General features: G+C 35.8%; 1 protein-coding gene across 4 annotated transcripts in view; it reads left to right on the top strand.

Annotated features, from left to right (window-relative positions):
• LOC149575720 (uncharacterized) overlaps positions 1–18,335 on the top strand; it is a 102,804-nt gene that overhangs the window by 27,425 nt on the left and 57,044 nt on the right. For 2 of the 4 annotated variants that reach the window (XM_089815493.1, XM_089815496.1), the window contains 3 exons: positions 8,667–8,729; positions 8,879–9,462; positions 11,432–11,503. In XM_089815493.1, coding sequence (XP_089671619.1) covers positions 8,905–9,462; positions 11,432–11,503 — 630 coding nt within the window. In that variant the 5' untranslated portion in view covers positions 8,667–8,729; positions 8,879–8,904. Of the gene's footprint in view, positions 1–8,611; positions 8,730–8,878; positions 9,463–11,431; positions 11,504–18,335 lie in introns of all 4 variants that reach the window. The other 2 variants (XM_089815494.1, XM_089815495.1) reach the window with 2 other exon arrangements.

Raw genomic sequence — 18,335 nt, 5'->3', positions numbered from 1 at the left:
GGCATAGATAAAAGTCATAACAACTTCTCTCAACTTTTCAAGAGAAGAAGCTGGAAGATCAACTCCTAGAATTGAAGAAGATTTGTTTATGAAAGAGCTTACTATTTTGGGAAGAACATGGAAATAATCTCCTATGTAGCTGGTGAGCTTGTTATTCAAGCTTTTCTAGGTAGTTTCTAGGTCTGCAATTTTGGTAGATGCTTTGTAAAGATGCTCACTCCATCCCTCAACTGCACCAATCCTCTTCACAACCTTTTGATATTGTAGTGATGAATTTACCCTTATGCATACCAGCTCCACTTAATGAACCAGGAAGGCATGATCCTAATGGTTTTCAAATCAGTACATAAAAATTCACAAATTGTTTTTCTAGTATGGAAGATGCAAGGTTTGAACTAAAGAAGGATGTTCTACTGATTTGGTTCTCAATAAAAGAAAAAATGCTAAATAAATAAAATGTAAACAAAACCCTAATCTGATCAATATTCTAACCTAGCTGATTTGTTTCGTTCCTTTTTTCGTTTTTACATATTAAAAAGTAGCTAGGGTTTTGAAGATCCAACTCCCAAGATTGGATATCTAAAAATGGGTAAAATCCTTAATCAATGTACCTCGACAAAAGAATGCCTGAATCGGTAAACAAGAAATGACAGCAAAGCTAATAAACTCTTGTACGTGTATGCATCTCGAGCCACAGTTGTTTGTGTACTCAGTACGAACTAGATCAATATCAAGCCATAGAGCTCATAGACTCTATAATGTAGGGTTTCAAAGACCATATGTCGAACCTTGAATGATAATACGGTTTGATTTGTTTAAAACTTATGTTGATGTGATGCCCATTGTAATTGACTTTTAAACGATCTTATAATGTCTTAGAAATAGTTATCAAGTCACTAGTTACTCGTAGCTTGTTATTAATAAACATCAAATTAGTTTTAGTGCATCATATCCATTTAGTACCATAAGTGAAGTTATATCAATGAACATGTGACTGGTGGTGTTGTAGCAATACTCTCCAAGTTGTGAACACTTTACTTATGTTTGTGATGTAGTTCTTCAAATGCCTTTTGATTCCCTTAATGAATCTCTACTTGTCCATGTGTTTGGGGTTCATAGTTGGATACTGTGTATGAATTCAATATTTGTCAAACAAAATGATTCTTGCTAAAAGGATCCAAGAATTTGCTATCCTTGTTGTTGACAATGGTCTTAGTAAAGACATGTTGCTTGAATACCTCTTTGAAAACTAAGATAGCTACTTGATGTACACTAATTGTTATGGGGATGGTGAATAAGTATACATATTCATTTAATTGGTACACTTGAACACAAATGTAGCCCTTGACACTTACCTCAGAAAGACCTATGCTAAAGTCCACGAACATACATTTTCACCTCTTTTGTGAATAGGCAAAGGTTGTAGCAGGCTTCTTGGAAAAACATGCTTTTCTTTATTTTATTGACAAGTCATGCAACTATGTTCGAGAACATCTTGGACTTGAGTGCAAGGACAATTCCATCCTTATATCCAATGAAATCATTTCATTTACCACTATGTACTTCTCATCCTTCACACTTCTCATGCAAAGTTGTATGGTTGTTGGAGTATTGAATTATATGGCTAACAAAATGATGAAAGGCCATACAATTGAATCACATGTATGAATTTGCTAAATAGCTTGTCCAATGCATGGAGATCAATTCATATAGTTATATTTATAGTAAGTTGTACAAATGTAGGAGTAAATCATGTAATGGTCAAAATTTGGAAATTTTGTATTAGCAGTACGACAAATGTAGAATTAAACTATACAATTGGGGAAGACACAAGTCATATGGTGGTATTAGGGGTATCATAAACATTTAATTTTCTAAGATGACTTTGGCACTCTACACAATGTTGAAATTTTTTTATTTTATTTCAATTTCTTCCATGTGAGTGCCTCATTTTATCCATCAAATTTACAATTCAACGAAAAGGCTTCATAATCCTCCATTTGCTAATGAAATAGGCCACTAAGAGAATTCATTTCATCCTTTGAACATGTCTATAATTCCAAAATTCTTTTGTCATTTAGTTCTATCAAACCTTGATTTTGCTTCCCCATCTATTCTTCTCTAGAAGTTGAATTTAATAAATCCAAGGAAGTTTCTTCCTAACAATTTGCTTGGTTCTTCAAATTGATTAGATATGGCTGGCTTTAATTGCTATTACACAACCTCAACCCAACAATGTATCATACGCTTTCTTAACTATTGAAGTGACCACATAATAAAAATGCTTGGGTTCCAATAATTACCTTTTGGCCCTTTAAAACTCCAAGAATCTTAATATTTTGTTGATTGATATCCACTAGTTGAGAATTTGGTAGCCAAATTGTTGATTGCCCAAACTTCTTTAAGACTCTTTTGGAAGTTTGTTTACACTAGACCTAACATCACTAATTGTATTGGTGAGATTCCTTCAAGGATCTCCATATTCACCGCTTCTAGTTTCTCTCCTATGTTAACTATTGGTAATATTAGATTGATCACTTGGTTGCCTGCCAATAAAGGTTCAATTATTGGATCTTTATTCTTATTGACTTGCAAATGGGTTGTAGCATGCATCATACGATACAATAACCTTCCGTAATTCTAGAATACTTTGTAATAAAGCAATTTGTATATCTAGATTGCTTTGTAGTAAAGCAACTCTTATGATTGGTACAATAGTTTGAAGTTCTTGTTTTGTAATATTTATATTGAATTGTGATTGATTTGCTATTGTACTTCAATTTGTATTTCAGTAGTGCCACCTGTCAGCCATAGCATTCTCCTATACCACAACCCTTACTGGACAAAGCCTTTCTTTTTTCATATGCGCGTTCGCGTATACAATCTTCTTTGCTTGTGCTTGAGTGAGGACCAATAGTTCATTGTGCTTTACTTTAATCATGTTGGCATAGCTTTTGCTTCAGACGTTCAATATCTTCAAGGTGTTGCACATTTGCACAAGAGTTGCAATTTGTCCTACTTACACTAGCAATCTCTCGTAAAATATGGCCATTCATTACATTTGCCACATTGTGCGGTTGAGTATCCTTTGGGTTGTACTACCTTTGAGTTTGACCTCCTCTTTGATTTTGATAACAACTTGGAGATGTACTCTGTGACTTAGGTGGATGGATTACTCTCCTTGTGTAAGGAATGCTTGTATACTTTGAATCTTTAAATTATATAGGCACTCTTTCATTGAATAACTTGTAACTTGGCAAACCTCACAAAACATTTTTCTGGAGTAATTACCTTTGGTGTGACTTTAACTTTTTCACCCAATATGCCATAGCCCATTAGTTTCTTTCCTAGTTTTTTTCCTTTGCCTAAACTTTGTTCGTTATTTGGAGCATATCCCTTCAAAGCACTTGTATCATTCTTGATTTATTGTCATCATTGTCATTTGAAGTTTCATCTTATTTTTCTCTTACCATGAAAGGGCATTTTGTCTTTACTTTCTATGTCCATTGCCCGAATGTAGGTTGGAAGAGTGTGGTATTGCCTTCATATTTGTTCTGAATGAAAAAAGTTGATGGACCAACTTTACTTGAAATTGTTGGCTGAATCTTCCTTTATTTTTACAAGCAATTCTTTAATTCCATGATTATAAATGTTATGCTACAAATTGTGCCCAACACAATTCCATGTCTCATGGTGCCTTCGCTTTTTTGAATCAAAGTCTCCACATATGCGTCCATCTCACTCGCATGCCTTGTTACCCCTTTGTGTGAATCCTTGACCATGTGGACTGTTTTGACTCTAGAAAATATTTGTGCTGCAAAGACATCCATGCGCCACACATTAGTTTCACACTTGGAGCATTACCTTAGTTGTTTTTGGCAATGCAACACTTTTTGGTACTATCTTTGTATCTAGTTCCTACGGGATGCACGTGTGCCACATTGTTGTCTAGACTCATTTGTGCATCCTTGACAGGAAGTACACAAAGCTTACCAGTTGGTCTTGGTGATTTGCTCTTTCATTTTTTTGTAGCTAAAGCGTTTTTATCATTCATATCTCGTAGCTATTTATTAGTTCCAGTTTATAAGCATAGTTAGTTGTTCCTTATAATTTTAATCTTCCTAGCTCACAAAAGCACTAGTTAATTAAGGTAGCGTTGGGCTATTTTCCTCTTGGGATCTTGTCATCTTGAGGGTAGAAAATCCCCTTTTATACAATAAGCTTTTGCATATTCATGCTTATATTGTTTGTGCTATATATTTCTACTACTAATTCATTTTCATTAGGAGGCAACATAAATTCCTCTTTAAAGGCCTTTTTTAATCTCTCTTATGTGTTTTCAGAGGCTTGGTTGATTTTTGTATACACAAAATTGTCAATGCTACACATTGCAAGGTGACTAGAAAAGTCAATAGCCAAACTTATTATCTTGCTTATTTGTTGTCCAAATTGTTTCACAACTCTTACAAGTGCTCCATAGAATCCTCTAATTCACTTCTTATAAAATTCGGTAACTTTTGCTTTTCTACGCTAGGGCTTATAATTGCAATTGTTTTGCCTGTAGTTTTTTCTTTTATACACCCTTGGCTTAACATTTTCTATTGTGATTGATATCCTTTGGATGCCTTGAAGGTTACCCTTGTCCACTTCTATAAAGGAATTTGACTCCACTCCCAACATACCTTGCACAAAGAAGATTGTCTTAATTTTTCGACTTGTTCAAAATGACACTTTGTCAAGTAGTGGTAAGCATGTGACTACATCCTTTGACTCTCCTTTTGTATTTTGTCTTGTACTAAAAGGGTTATTGTTTTTGTGACTATGGCTCCAAGTTCAACTTTTTCCTTGAGATGGCCTCAGACTTTGAACTTTTATTGTTGGGTTTTCTTTGATATTTCTCATAGTCATCTTCTCCATTCTCTTTGCTCTACACTCCTTAAACATCACTTAATTTTTTGATCTTGACCACCTTGTGGTCTCTTTCCACCTTTATTAGAGAGTTAAGGGCATGAATCTCTTGAATTTGACCTAATCTATTTCAAGGCATTGACACCAATGTTTACTCTAATTTGATAATAAAGAATACTTGAAATAGTAAAATAGAATTAGTAATGCATGCCAAATAGAGTTGGAAAAGTATATTTTTGTTTGCACACGAAGTTACCACAAAAGCAAACTAGACATGGTCAACCAAGGCTTAGAGTCAATCCGACTAGATCACATTGCTTTCCTTGATGATACGAAAATCTATTTAAAGAAACCCGCGGTTGACAAGAGAAACACAACTGTCAGCTATCTATCTCTTGTAATTTATCCAAAGTTAAGAAACAAATATCACATAGTCAAATAAACCATATTATCAAAACATAGTAATATTCATTAAATACTAGCTACAATCTGCAGTAGCGGTTTCAATAACTTGGTCATTCTTTCTTGCCCTGATTTCAGCAACTATCACATTCTTTCTTGCACCATATGAATCCCTATCATGGTATCTTGATATAGTTCTTTTTTCTCATCTGTCAATGGCCTTTCATTAATCCATATGACTTGTAGAGTTGAAAAAAAGTCAAACTTTGCTACCATTGTGATGACATCAACAATTTTTTATGTAAAATATTTACCCTTTATCGATAACCAAGATCTTATGAGGGTGAGGTGGAAGCATATTGTGAGTAAATAGTAAATACTAAATATAACTAGTCATCATTTTCTGATCTCCAAGATCCCATGAGGGTGAGGTGAGAGCTTATGGTGGATGAATGATAACTTTCATTTATTTTTTAATTTTCAAGTAACAATGCCTAAAGAGTTGGTTATATTTTGCATAAACAATAGAAATCTTTGCAAATATATAGAAGTTGAATATTATTATTCAACTGCCAGAATATTTAAATTGGAAATACGAAGCATACAAAATTCTGATAAAGACAAGTCAAACTTGTTACCAAAATATGTTGCTCCACTCTACCAAACATTGTTGACAAATAACTAATAAGCAAAACTGCTTTTAACACATACAATTTCTGGATGTAACTTCCATTTCCAACCAAAGGGGTTTTGTCTTCGATCTCCAAATTCAAGGGTTTTTGCCTTGGAATTGATTGTTGGACACAAAGCTCAATCCATGATAGAAAGATATATGAAAACAAAAACAGATTCAAAAGGTACTTATGCACCTCAATTTATAGCCCTAGAAGAGCAATTTGGGTGCCCAAATCCCAATGCCTCATATCCATATAAAATGGTATTTATTAAATAATAATTTAGATACGATTCCTCTCTCAAACCAGCTACACGTGGTCATAAATGCCACTCTACAATTTTGATGGCCTGTCATAGAATTTGTTATAAGATCTGTCCTGATTAAAATGCAAGTGTTGCAGCAATTACAATATCTTCTTTATGGAAATACCCACACCTTTATATGGTGGTATTTACCATTAAATATTGTTTAATTGATTGTTGCCCCTATTTTTGCAACCAATGGCCCCATTGATAAAATTATTTTTCTATCCTTCTGTGTAAAATAAGTATTAGTCTTGCACACACTGAATCAATTTAGGGAGGAAATTACTTTTTAGTTGGCTCATACCAAATAAAATGCAATCTCTTCTTCTCACTCAGTAAACATTCTTGTCTCAGTGTTCATTTGGATTTTGAATTCTAGATATTCTGCCAAACGTAGTGTCTAGAAAGTAGTGTGAAGAGGTGCATTCTTTGTTTTATCTAATGCCTCATGGTGTTATGTAATTGTCTTGCTACTTTAGTTTGTAATTTTGTTTGGATTGACTAGGATGTATTTGTTTTGGATTAAGGTAAAAGCAGGTTTTGAGGGGACCCAAAACCCCATACAAATAGATTTTACCAGGGATTAGAACCCCATCAGAATGGAACGCTGCTACAGAAAATACACAATAAAGACAAGCAGCCCAAGAAAGACAAGCGAACTGCAGTCCAAAAGACATTGACAAAGTTGAAACTGGCTGCCCCAGGAAAAGCCAGCACACCAGACTGGCTTAATATATAACCTATCTCTATAGACTAGGGACCATTGGCGTTTTGAGGCTCCCCAAACCAAAATTACAAAGAGTACAAGGCTCCCTGAGCCATCTAACCAAACTTGTGAAATCTCTCAAACATGTGGCATTAGCATACCTGATTCCCACCCAGGGATTGGAAAATCGCAAAATCTGCCTGCTACTGAAACTGAAAATATCCAGCCTTTTGAAGGGGCCCTTGAAAGCAAGAAACTTCCTTCTGATCGGCATACATAACAGAAGGCTCCGCACCAACATTACAATAGCCCAGCTGAAAAGAAGGGGCTAGGCTTGAAGATCAACAGCTGAATCAACAGCACCCACCTACAGAAACCCACAACAACTAAGGAACTCCTCCCCAACACAAGACCCATCTCAATAGGGGTAGTGGAGAGAAGGGCCAAGGACAAGCAGCTATATGAGAAGGGACTAGGATGTATTTGTTAGTGGTGAGACTTTATGAGTATTTTCCTTTTAAAGTAGTGTAGAAGTTCAATGCTTCAAATAGTTAGAGCAGTTAGATTTGCAGTAATTTCGTGTGGACAGTTTAACGATTAAAAGATTGTGAACAAGAGAACCTTTTTGTTCTGCTCTCTCTTTTTATTGTCTGGCAATGTCCATTTGCAGAGAACAAGTCCAAATGAAAAGAATACAATCATAGCTTCAGACACTCTTGCTACCTGTAATTTTCGTTTGATTTGTTTTGTTGCTTAAAAGCTAAGGGAAATGCTCATGGATCTGTTTTAACTGCAGAGGATTAGCATACATGGATGAGAAGAATATATTGTAATTAGTATTACTCATTCAACAAGGTTTCTAGTGCTCATTGTAGAGATGAGAATAAAATAGATCAGCTTTGGGGTTCAAAAGAGCAGCAGTTTTATAGTGTTATTTTCTATTACTACACTGAGCCAAGTTTACCTTAGAGCTGTTCTAGTTTGATTGCATGGCTCAATCCTTTTTATGCAGCATCTGTTCTGATAGTAAGGGTTCATGTTGACCGTGGTAGTTTTTAGGTTTTAACAGTTAGCACACATTGAAAAAGTTAATGCCTACAAATTTCTAGTGATATGACTATCTGTCATAGTCCAAGTCAGATCAGTGGGTTATCACTACATTTTGAACCTAACAGATTTTGAGAGATTTTTTGTGTTATGAATCTTATTCTTTTGGAGAGGGTTAAAGTCTTGCACATAAATTCAATTTTCAGATCTAACTTAAAAAAGAAACGAAATGTCAAATGATCCTTCTCATGGGTTCTTTCTATGCTACATTGCAACATTTTACGATTTTATTCTTTGAGTACCATTAGACAATGAAAATGCCACATTTATCTTAGCCTGAAAAATATAAGGCTATTGTTTTTGGAAGACGAGTTTGAATGAAGTATTGAGACATGGTTATAATTATTATTTTTATATGAGAGCCAAAACCAAGCATCAGCTTCTTCAGAATCTCAGATTATTGTTAAGGTTTTTTGTCAACAAGTTCCAAATTTTTGTTTACCTTAGTTCTTTTTTTCAAACCTAGAAAATTTATGTTTACCTCTTTTAGTAACATTCTTGAGTTAGGTCAATTGTGTTCTTTCAGTTCATAGTGCAAACTAAATTTACTGCTTTTAAGCAGTTATGTGGAAGTACAAGCTAGTGGAAAAGGAAGTTCTTCTGTTGACTCGAGCTTAATGTGAGGGTAAGACATCTCACACTTTATATTTGGGAGTAGTGCAAAATTAAGGAAATGTATATTTAGATTCTGCAACTATGATATCTTATGCCTATGCTTTTTTTTTTCCTACTCTCAAGAGTGGTTATTCAAGTCAACGTGGTGTTGTTATACAGGTATATTTTCCAGAGGTGTTGTATAAATGGCAAGTGCTTTTCAGGCTTGTTTATCAGTAGATGTTGGCAGAAGCAATGGAAGTTTGACTTATGGCGGGCGCCTGGATGTAAAATCTGCTGCTCAAGTACGAATATATTCATATGCAGAGACCCTTGTATGCTCATGCAAATTCAACAGAAGTTCTGTTGCCAGGAAACCCAATTTAAAATGTAGCATTACGTGGCTCACAGTACCACATGGTACACTGCAACCTTTGGGAAATGTTTTGGGCTCTGATCTGTGGTGTTGTGTTCCAAAACTGAGAAACTCTTTTAAGAAGTTTAGCTTGATCAAACAAAGAAATGATGGATTGAATGTTATTTGTAGTGGCATAAGGTCTTCAGATGATGATTGGATAAGTGGAGATCATGAGACTCAGGACATTCTTGTTGAGATAGTTAAACTAGAGGTTTCCAAAGTACGGATGTCAGAGTTACTGGATGAAAGCTCCAAAAAAATAAAAAGTATTGGGCTGCAGACGCAGCTGGATTATGCTCAACTTGCTGATCTTACAAAGAAAAGGTTGGATGCATCTGGAAGCCAGGTAAGGAATTGGTATATAAGAGTTGTTTATACTGTATGTCTGTAACTATATTATACAGTAATAGTTATGAATAGATTGTAGTTATTTACTATAAAATGACTGGTAAAGTAAACACTTCAGATATTTACAGTACTGCTGAAAGAGTGATTTTCAATATATAGAGGACTTTCTGACTGAGCAGCACTGTATTGAACCTCTTCCTTCAGATTAGATTTGGACATCAACCCAGGGAGCTTGAATAGTACATCATTATTGTTTGTCTTTATATCAAAGAATATCTCTTATATGGATTACAGAAAAGTATTGTGGCAAATGTTGGTTGCGTAAAAGAAATTTATGATGTGCATTTCAAGATCAAATAATAAGCCTTTGTCAACTTTAAACCTTGATAGAAGCATCTAATACCAAGTTCCAATGAAATGATGCCTGGATGTTTTCTTGTTACATTCAAACCATGTTGTAGAATGAAACTGAAAAGCATCATATAGCGAATCAACTGAGCTACAACCATGCCCTCAAATTGTGGCTTGCATTTCCCTGATACACTAATACGTCAACTTCAAATCATTTTCTTTTATTATACCATTCACGACTCAATCATGATTTTCGTTGGGGATTTCATTTGTCAATAAATAGTCTAGAACTTCATAAATAGTATATCTTGCTGTGTAGATGGACACAGGAATGAATCTACCAAGGTGGTTGTGCAGTTACTGGTAGTAGTAGAGATGTTAGGACATCAGCAATTATTCTTCATGATAGCCAGGCTCATTAAAAGGTAACATTAATCATGATATAAGGTTAAGAAACATATTTACAGAATTGAAAGCTATTGCCATCTGTATTTTATTTAATAAGTTGTATGATAGTGAAGTTTGCAGTAGAACAATTAGAATTTGTTATATTTGTTAGTAATTATGCGGCCAATTTTTTTTATTGTCTATGTGCTTGGTCATGTTCACTACAGTGTTATTGTAGTATAATATGGCAAGGAGTTGGGGACTGCAATTTTAGTAATGTGTTCATGTCTTATGTTACTGTATATACTATAAATGATCAACTAATTTTCCAACTGCATTACAGGGATGTATAAATGATTAACTAATGAATGCATATATGACATATATCACTGTCTATTTTTTATTATAATAGACTCTTCCCATTTCCTTTAGTGGATATTATGCCATGTACATTTGTTGTACTCACTTGAGTTGGCTTGATAGTGAAGGCAATGGAGGTCACATGGTCGAATCTAAAGGGGAGTAAGGTTGTACATCTCAAAAACAATATAAGGTGTATGGGAACTGAGAATCCCCTTATTGAATGCTTGCACAAGGGGGATCTTAAATGCCAAAACTAGTGTCTCACTTGACAGTGATGTAAAAGATGTCTTTATCTTCACAAATAATTGGATGAAGTGTACCTACTATGGAAAACAGGGGTGGATAGGGGTTTTGTTTGGCCGACAATGGATAAGGGTGGATCTCTTCCTCCTCCTCCCTACCATAGAAAGGGGGTTTGTCTACAGCTAGAGTACCAATATAAGTGACTCATTCACCATTGTCCATTCCCCTACTAGACAGGGCAGCAATATTGGTGCCTACTATTTAAGTTTTTTTTTTTTTATATTACGTGAAAGTTTTTAACCACAGTTAGCCCCCCAATTATAAATGTCTTCATTGGTGTCATAGAGCATGAGGACCTTCACAAATACCAAAATTGTTGTCTTATTTTGTGGTAACCTAGAAAACTATCTTTATCCTTACCTGAATTAATGACATTTTTAACTGTCAAGATTACATGAAATTTTTAACTACAGCTATGCCCAACATTGCATTTTTAGTTGACTATTTCACTTGTTAACAAATATGTTGTTGCTGTTGTACAGTTAAAATTTTGTTACTGTAAATCTAGTGATTAATGTTAAGTCTATGGCAAGTAACATCTCATTTGTGTTCTACTTGAATAGGTACTCAATGAACTGGATGCAAATGCTAATGCATTCCGTCAAGAACTAAATATCACTAATGCAAATATTGAGGTTAGTTCTATTTGCTCCAAGTTAGCATCACATTTTTATACATCTATAGTGCATTTATTTTCTATTTTTTCCGATAGATAAATTGTAGCATTGATTTTTTTTCATGAGGTATATTTAATTTTGAGTTTAAAATATAGAACAAAAGGTAAGAACTTTCTATGTAAATGGAATAGAACATTGATTTATCAAGCTATTGAATTTCAGTTTTAGAGAAAACATATCATTATGAAATATTCTTTCTTCTGATTAAATTGAAACTGAATATAATACTCACAGCAATAAGGGCTTGTTTTATTACAACCAAATGAAACACATAAATAGAGATGGGATAATAGAGATACTGATAATCAATATCAGAGTATCCTTGAACGAAATTGGAAGCCCAGATTACAAAGTTTACAAATAATCATTCAAAAGCTGAAACCATTTACTGCTGACCTGATCGCCAGATATCAAAGATTGGCTGGAAAAATTGTAGACCTGTGATTCATTTATTTATGGCAAAAAGCTGTGAATTCTTCCTGATAGTTTGCTTTCTGGGGACGCCTTAATTTCTGTAGCTTTTCACTGTTTTCTGCCCAGAATAGGGCTGCTGCATGAACCTAGTTCAAACTGTAATCCACAACTTGGAATCTAAAGATTCTGAGATGATTCTTCTGGGATTTTGTCTAGAAGAGGTTTTCTACAAGGGCTGCATCCTGTAAAAAGCAGAGACATGCAATTTCTGTTGATGTTTTGGGTAGCTTTAGTAGGATAAACCTGTGAGATCAAAGAGAAATGATTATATATATATATACAACTATAATTAAGTTTGCTATTATATTAATTATATTGATGAATAGACATGTCTCTTCTCTTGGCTTATTCCTCATACAAATACAAGAGGATGCTGTCGTTTGGAAATGATAGATCCCTGATGGATCTCTTCCGCTGATCTGCTGTAATTTTATATTTTTAAATTTGTTTTCCCTGTTTATTAAAATTTTCTTGCAGAGCTAGACAAAAGTTGTAGAAGGGTTTGATTGTTTTATATTTTTGATGATTTTTCAATGAGTAATAACAGAAGTACAATAACATGCACTAGTTCTGAGAATGTATTCCAAATACATTTAAAACAAAGTCGCTTCAAGCAGATTTTTTTGAATATACGCCTAATATGTAACTAGATGAAGATTTACAATAATATTGAGATGATTTCAACCAAGAATAAAGCCAACCTGAAGGTGTGAAGGTGAATTATGAGCCCAAAAGGAAGCTTTCAAATGCTGTATGTGGAAAAGTAGATTGCTGCCAGGCGTGGCCATATAGCTGCAAAGTGCCCACACGTGGGTAAAATACCCAAACCCCAGCTAAAACTCTGACTCAGTACTGCGTTCCCTAGAAGAAACAATGCACAATCTCCAAGATGCTTCTGACTGCAAGAATCCAGACCACTGTTTTAGGGGCTACGTCCCAAACAAGGAAAGCAAGTGGGTTTGGCGTCCCAAATGCTGAAAGCTCAATCAAAGCCCAAAACACAAATCCAAGATGTAATATGTCAGTCATGCCTTCGAACTTCGTCTTTACCTCCTTATAACCCACCAAACTTAGCTCGAACCCTAAAAGTGTCCCCATGTGGTGTTAGGTTATAAAATAATATATTTCTCATTTTTAAAGTGGTCAAGTATCTAGAAAATAACCTTTTTCCCAATAGAAAAAAATCTGTTCACTGAAATGCTCTGAGTCAAAATAGAAATATTTAGAAAAGTTTAAGACCTTTCCAACGAGCTATTACACCAAGGGATATTCACCCAGATGAGGCCAAAAAACCCCTTATTACTCCAAAATGGCTATAACTTAGCCTTATTTAAATTATTAAGATGCTAACTTAGGAGAATATTGAAATATATTAAAATATTTTCCAAATAGCGAATTGATAGCCAAAACACCTCTATAAGGTGAAACTGAACTTGTCACCTATTGTGACTAATGCCGGATAATCTGAAATAACTGACAGTCTCATCTCGCAAAATTAGGGATACTCCTAAAAAAATAGGAACGTCTTTGAATCTCCTGAAACTGAAACCATAGAATGATCTCGTAGAGACTCAATACTATAACCCGTCTCCACCTTCTAAAATGTAGGAAACTCCTACAATTAACGAACTGCTCTCAACTACCCTCCTACTGTCTGAAACTCCATATCGGAACACTGTATACCCTGACTGAGTCTCTAAACACCACTGCCAGCCTACAAGACTCTAATGATAGGTCAACTCTATCGTCTCTGATGTCCACTCTAGAAAGGGGACATGACAATCCTCCCTTCCTGGAGATTGCTTGTCCACAAGCAATGCACAAACTCCTGTTGCGCCACTCTGATATACACTCTTGGGTGTGTGAAATGAAACAACACATCAAGGATCACCCAATCAAATGCACTGCATAGGATAATACCAGGATCCCACACTGGATGAGAGTGTTCCCACAACCAAGGTGGTAACATACTGGAATTCCTGTGAGACAAGGCGTCAAACAAAACAACACCCAGATTCCAACACCATTTGAACCAACACCCATCCATCAGGTATAAACAGGGATAACTGGAAACCTCTATCATGCCATAACTCTCTGCAACCACTGTGATACCACCATGAAAGTAATAATCATCCAAAGCATCATGTCTGCTAATACCCACATCATCCTGTAACCATGATCCCGGATGAAGTCTCTGTGATATAGATGTGATAGCCCATGTCGGAAACTGCTTGACATATTGCTGGATCGTTTGCTGGTCCCACCAACCAATCCTCCCAAACTGCTGAGTCAAGAGCCTACAGTCAATAACTCTATGCTCTGAAGATGGCAGTGCACTATTACAACATGGATAGTATAAGTCTTGCTTCAATATCCCCATAGCCTAATGAAGAGCATGGAAATCTGCCATGGAAAATCCTCCACTATCCTGCTCATCAGTCATAAGAGCACTCCAACTGAGTGTAGATAACATCTGTCGAGTGACATCAAAGTGCTCAACCACTATGTCTACCCTCCTGTCATCAACCCTGAGTTGTCTAATCAAGCGATGAGGAGTTTGAAAATGATAGTTCTTAGGCTTGTGTACTATCTTTGAATTTGTGCTATGGTAGAATACTATGTCGGAGTCATATACATCGTAGTAAGGAGTATCTGGTATGCATTCACTAATGTATGTATCCTCATTTATAGTAGTGCAACTTTGTACATTTGAGACCACCTCCTTTGTCAATGATGAAATTGCTGTCACCACACTATGCTCACTCTCATCAGCTCCCCATGTGTTTGCAAATACAACCGAATCACAATCTTGGGATTTAGTGTCACTATGACTACACACTATTCTAATTTCTAGGGTATGGTATAAGAAATCAGACTCATCATGACATGAAGTCTCATCACCCAATGTCTTTGAAATACCTATGTCCGGATTACTTTCTTGTGCAAACTCACCAAAATAATCCTGACCCTCTGTATTACTTGTTGTTCCATCCAAATCAACACTAGCCTCTTCTTCCGTTGGAAGAAATAAAGTTCGAATGGATGATTCCGTTTGTTTCCTTGCATCATCTATCTGATTATGACATTCTTTGACTCTTTGGAGACGTTGTCTTGCTTGGGCAGCAAGTATCTTTGCTTGCATAGCTCTATCTAACCAATATTTATTCAACCTGTGACAATGTTTTATGTCATCTACCCCAAAGTACACAAAATCAGGTTTATGATGACTTGTACCATTCCCATCATCACGTCCCATGCTTGCACCATGTGTACCCTCAAATATAGAATACAAATCATTGTTCTCTTCTTGACTAAAGGATGCCACATCTTGAGGTAACGAAGTTGTGTCACTGCTGTTATGAACTTCAGAATTATTATGATGTGCTCTAGTTATATTTTTGACCCCTTTAAGTGTATTATCATAGAAAGCCTCATGGCCACCACTTGCATACGGGCCTTCATGACTATTCCCAAGTGAAGGAGTTACAATATTACAAGAAGGAGGGTGTAAGCTATCACTGCCCCAAATCAGAGTTGTGGGAGCCTCCTTCATGCTTCCATTCCAATCATCAAACAACACCCCATCTTGATTCTTCACATGCTTAGATAGAAGTGGCTCAAAGAAGTCTTCAACTTGGCTTCCATGAGATTCAAAATCAGATTGCCTGCATACTAAACTTGTCATCCCATTCTTAAGTTGAATACTGTCATCAACATCATTACCTCCATTTGAAATCAATGTTGCCTCATGATTTGAACTGCTGTTGCAAATTTCAAAATAGGCTTCACACCTTGGTGTCACATTTCCAACATCTCTAATGGTTTGTTCCCTGATTGTAATCTCTTCCAATTTGTGACCAATGGCTTCTTTATTATCATTTAATATTTCTTTCTCGTTTTGCTGCTGAAAGGAGCTTGTAGATACCCAGTTTTCATTTGCTTCAGGTACACCTATAAATTCTGTAAAGGAAAGGAGGTTGCATATCTCTTTAGGAAGAGAACAATAATGATGGTAGCTACTCATAACTGCAACATTGAATGTCTTGGCAAGAGGCATCTTACTTGTGTTTGTTAACGAAGATGAAACCTTAGAGCACCCATTTTTATTTCTAACCATGGTATTGGCCTATAACTGAACTGATTTCTTTTCCAACAGACTGGCAGGTTCTAGGCTCTGATACCACTGAAAGATCCTTGATGGATCTTTTCCTCTGATCTGCTGTAATTTTATATTTTTAAATTTGTTTTCCCTGTTTATTAAAATTTTCTTGTAGAGCTAGATAGAAGTTGCAGAATGGTTTGATTGTTTTATATTTTTGATGACTTTTCAATAAGTAACAACAGAAGTACAATAACATGAACCAATTTTGAGAATGTATTCCAAATACATTTAAAGCAAAGTCACTTCAAGCAGATTTTTTTGAATATACGCCTAATATGTAACTAGATGAAGATTTACAATAATGTCCAGATGATTAGAACCAAGAATAAAGCCAACCTGAAGGCATGAAGGTGAAATATGAACCTAGAAGGAAGCTACGGCCAGAATCCAGCTCTTAAAATCTGTACGTGGAAAAGTAGATGGCTGCCAAGTGCGGCCGTACAGCTGCAAAGTGCCCACACGTGGGTAAAATACCCAAACCCCAGCTAAAACTTTGACTCAGTACTGCGTTCCCCAGAATAAACAATGCACGATTTCCAAGATGCTTTTGACTGCAAGAATCTAGATCACTATTTTGGGGGCTACGTCCCAAACAGGCAAAGCAAGTGGGTTTGGCATCCCAAATGCTGAAAGCTCAATTAGAGCCCAAAACACAAATCCAAGATGTAATATGTCAATCATGCCTTCGAACTTTGTCTTTACCTCCTTATAACCCACCAAACTTAGCTCGAACCCTAAAAGTGTCCCCATGTGGTGTTGAGTTATAAAATAATATATTTCTTATTTTTAAAGTGGTCAAATATCTAGAAAATAACTTTTTTCCCAATAGAAAGAAATCCGTTCACCGAAATGCTCCGAGTCAAAAGAAAAATATTTAGAAAATTTCAAGACCTTTCCAACAAGCTATTACACCACGGGATATTCACCCGGATGAGGCCAAAAAACCCCTTATTACTCCAAAATAGCTATAACTTAGCCTTACTCAAATTATTAAGATGCTAACTTGGGAGAATATTTAAATATATGAAAATATTTCCCAAATAGCGAACTGATAGCCAAAACACCTCTACAAGGTGAAATTGAACTCGTCACGTCCTGTGACTGATGCCAAATAATTTGAAATAATTGACAGTCTCATCCCTCAAAATTAGGGATACTCCTAAAAAATAGGAACATCTCCAAATCTCCCAAAACTGAAACCATAGAATGATCTCGTAGAGACTCAAGACTATAACCCATCTCCACCTCCTAAAATGTAGGAAACTCCTCATACAATTAAGGAACTGCTCTCAACTGCCCTCCTACTATCTGCTCCAGATCCGAACACTGTATACCCTAATTGAGTCTCTAAACACCGCTGCTAGCCTATGAGACTCTAATGATAGGCCAACTCTATCGTCTCTAATGTCCACTCTAGAAAGGGGATGTGATAGGAAAGTACATAGCAGACATTATGATAGTGCTTAGTGCATTTGCAGCGATCCCGGAAAATCAACATGGTATCAAAGCAAGACTGCAAATGTCAAAGAATAAGAATCAAAATAGTAGATATGACATACATTTAGGGCCACATGGCGGTGGACCACATTCAAAGAATAATAACTTCAATAGTCTGCAATGCAAATTTTTAAATTAAAATTACTAGTTTTTTGGGGATGTGGATACAGGATGTTGGCTTTGTGTTACTGTTAGTGACAGATCTTTGACTATTATTCAATAGTTCACAAGTTAGGGATTAGGCCAAATCACACACAGGGTTCGAACCAAATTGGAGGCAAACCATTCCTTGTTATAGTGATACATTGAAAAGAAGAAATTGTTCGATATTTGTGATAATATTACTATTAGCGATAGTAATGCTTGGTGGAGTGGAGTGATAATAGTTGTATGGACAATTAATATATCATTATGGGGATCGCTTCTTGACACTAGAGGATTAATATTTTTTCACCAACATTGAAGCTCTTATGAGGTGATAATAGCAGACAGAGTGACTGACACTTTGTATAGTCGGCATACAAGGGACAAGTGGGGAGGTTAAAAATAGACAAATCAAATATCGCCCTTGAAACAAAACATTGCAATAGCAGGCATGGAGGTAGCATGTCGAATACAAGGACAAACCTGGGCAATACACTCACCAGTCAGAACAAG

This window comes from Cupressus sempervirens, chromosome 2 (genome assembly GCF_028749045.1).
Source record: "Cupressus sempervirens isolate cs-2001-9-10 chromosome 2, ASM2874904v1, whole genome shotgun sequence".
Classification (NCBI taxonomy): Eukaryota; Viridiplantae; Streptophyta; class Pinopsida; order Cupressales; family Cupressaceae; genus Cupressus; species Cupressus sempervirens.
The sequence above is the reverse complement of the archived record's forward strand: the minus strand, read 5'-3'. Positions and strand labels throughout refer to the sequence as shown.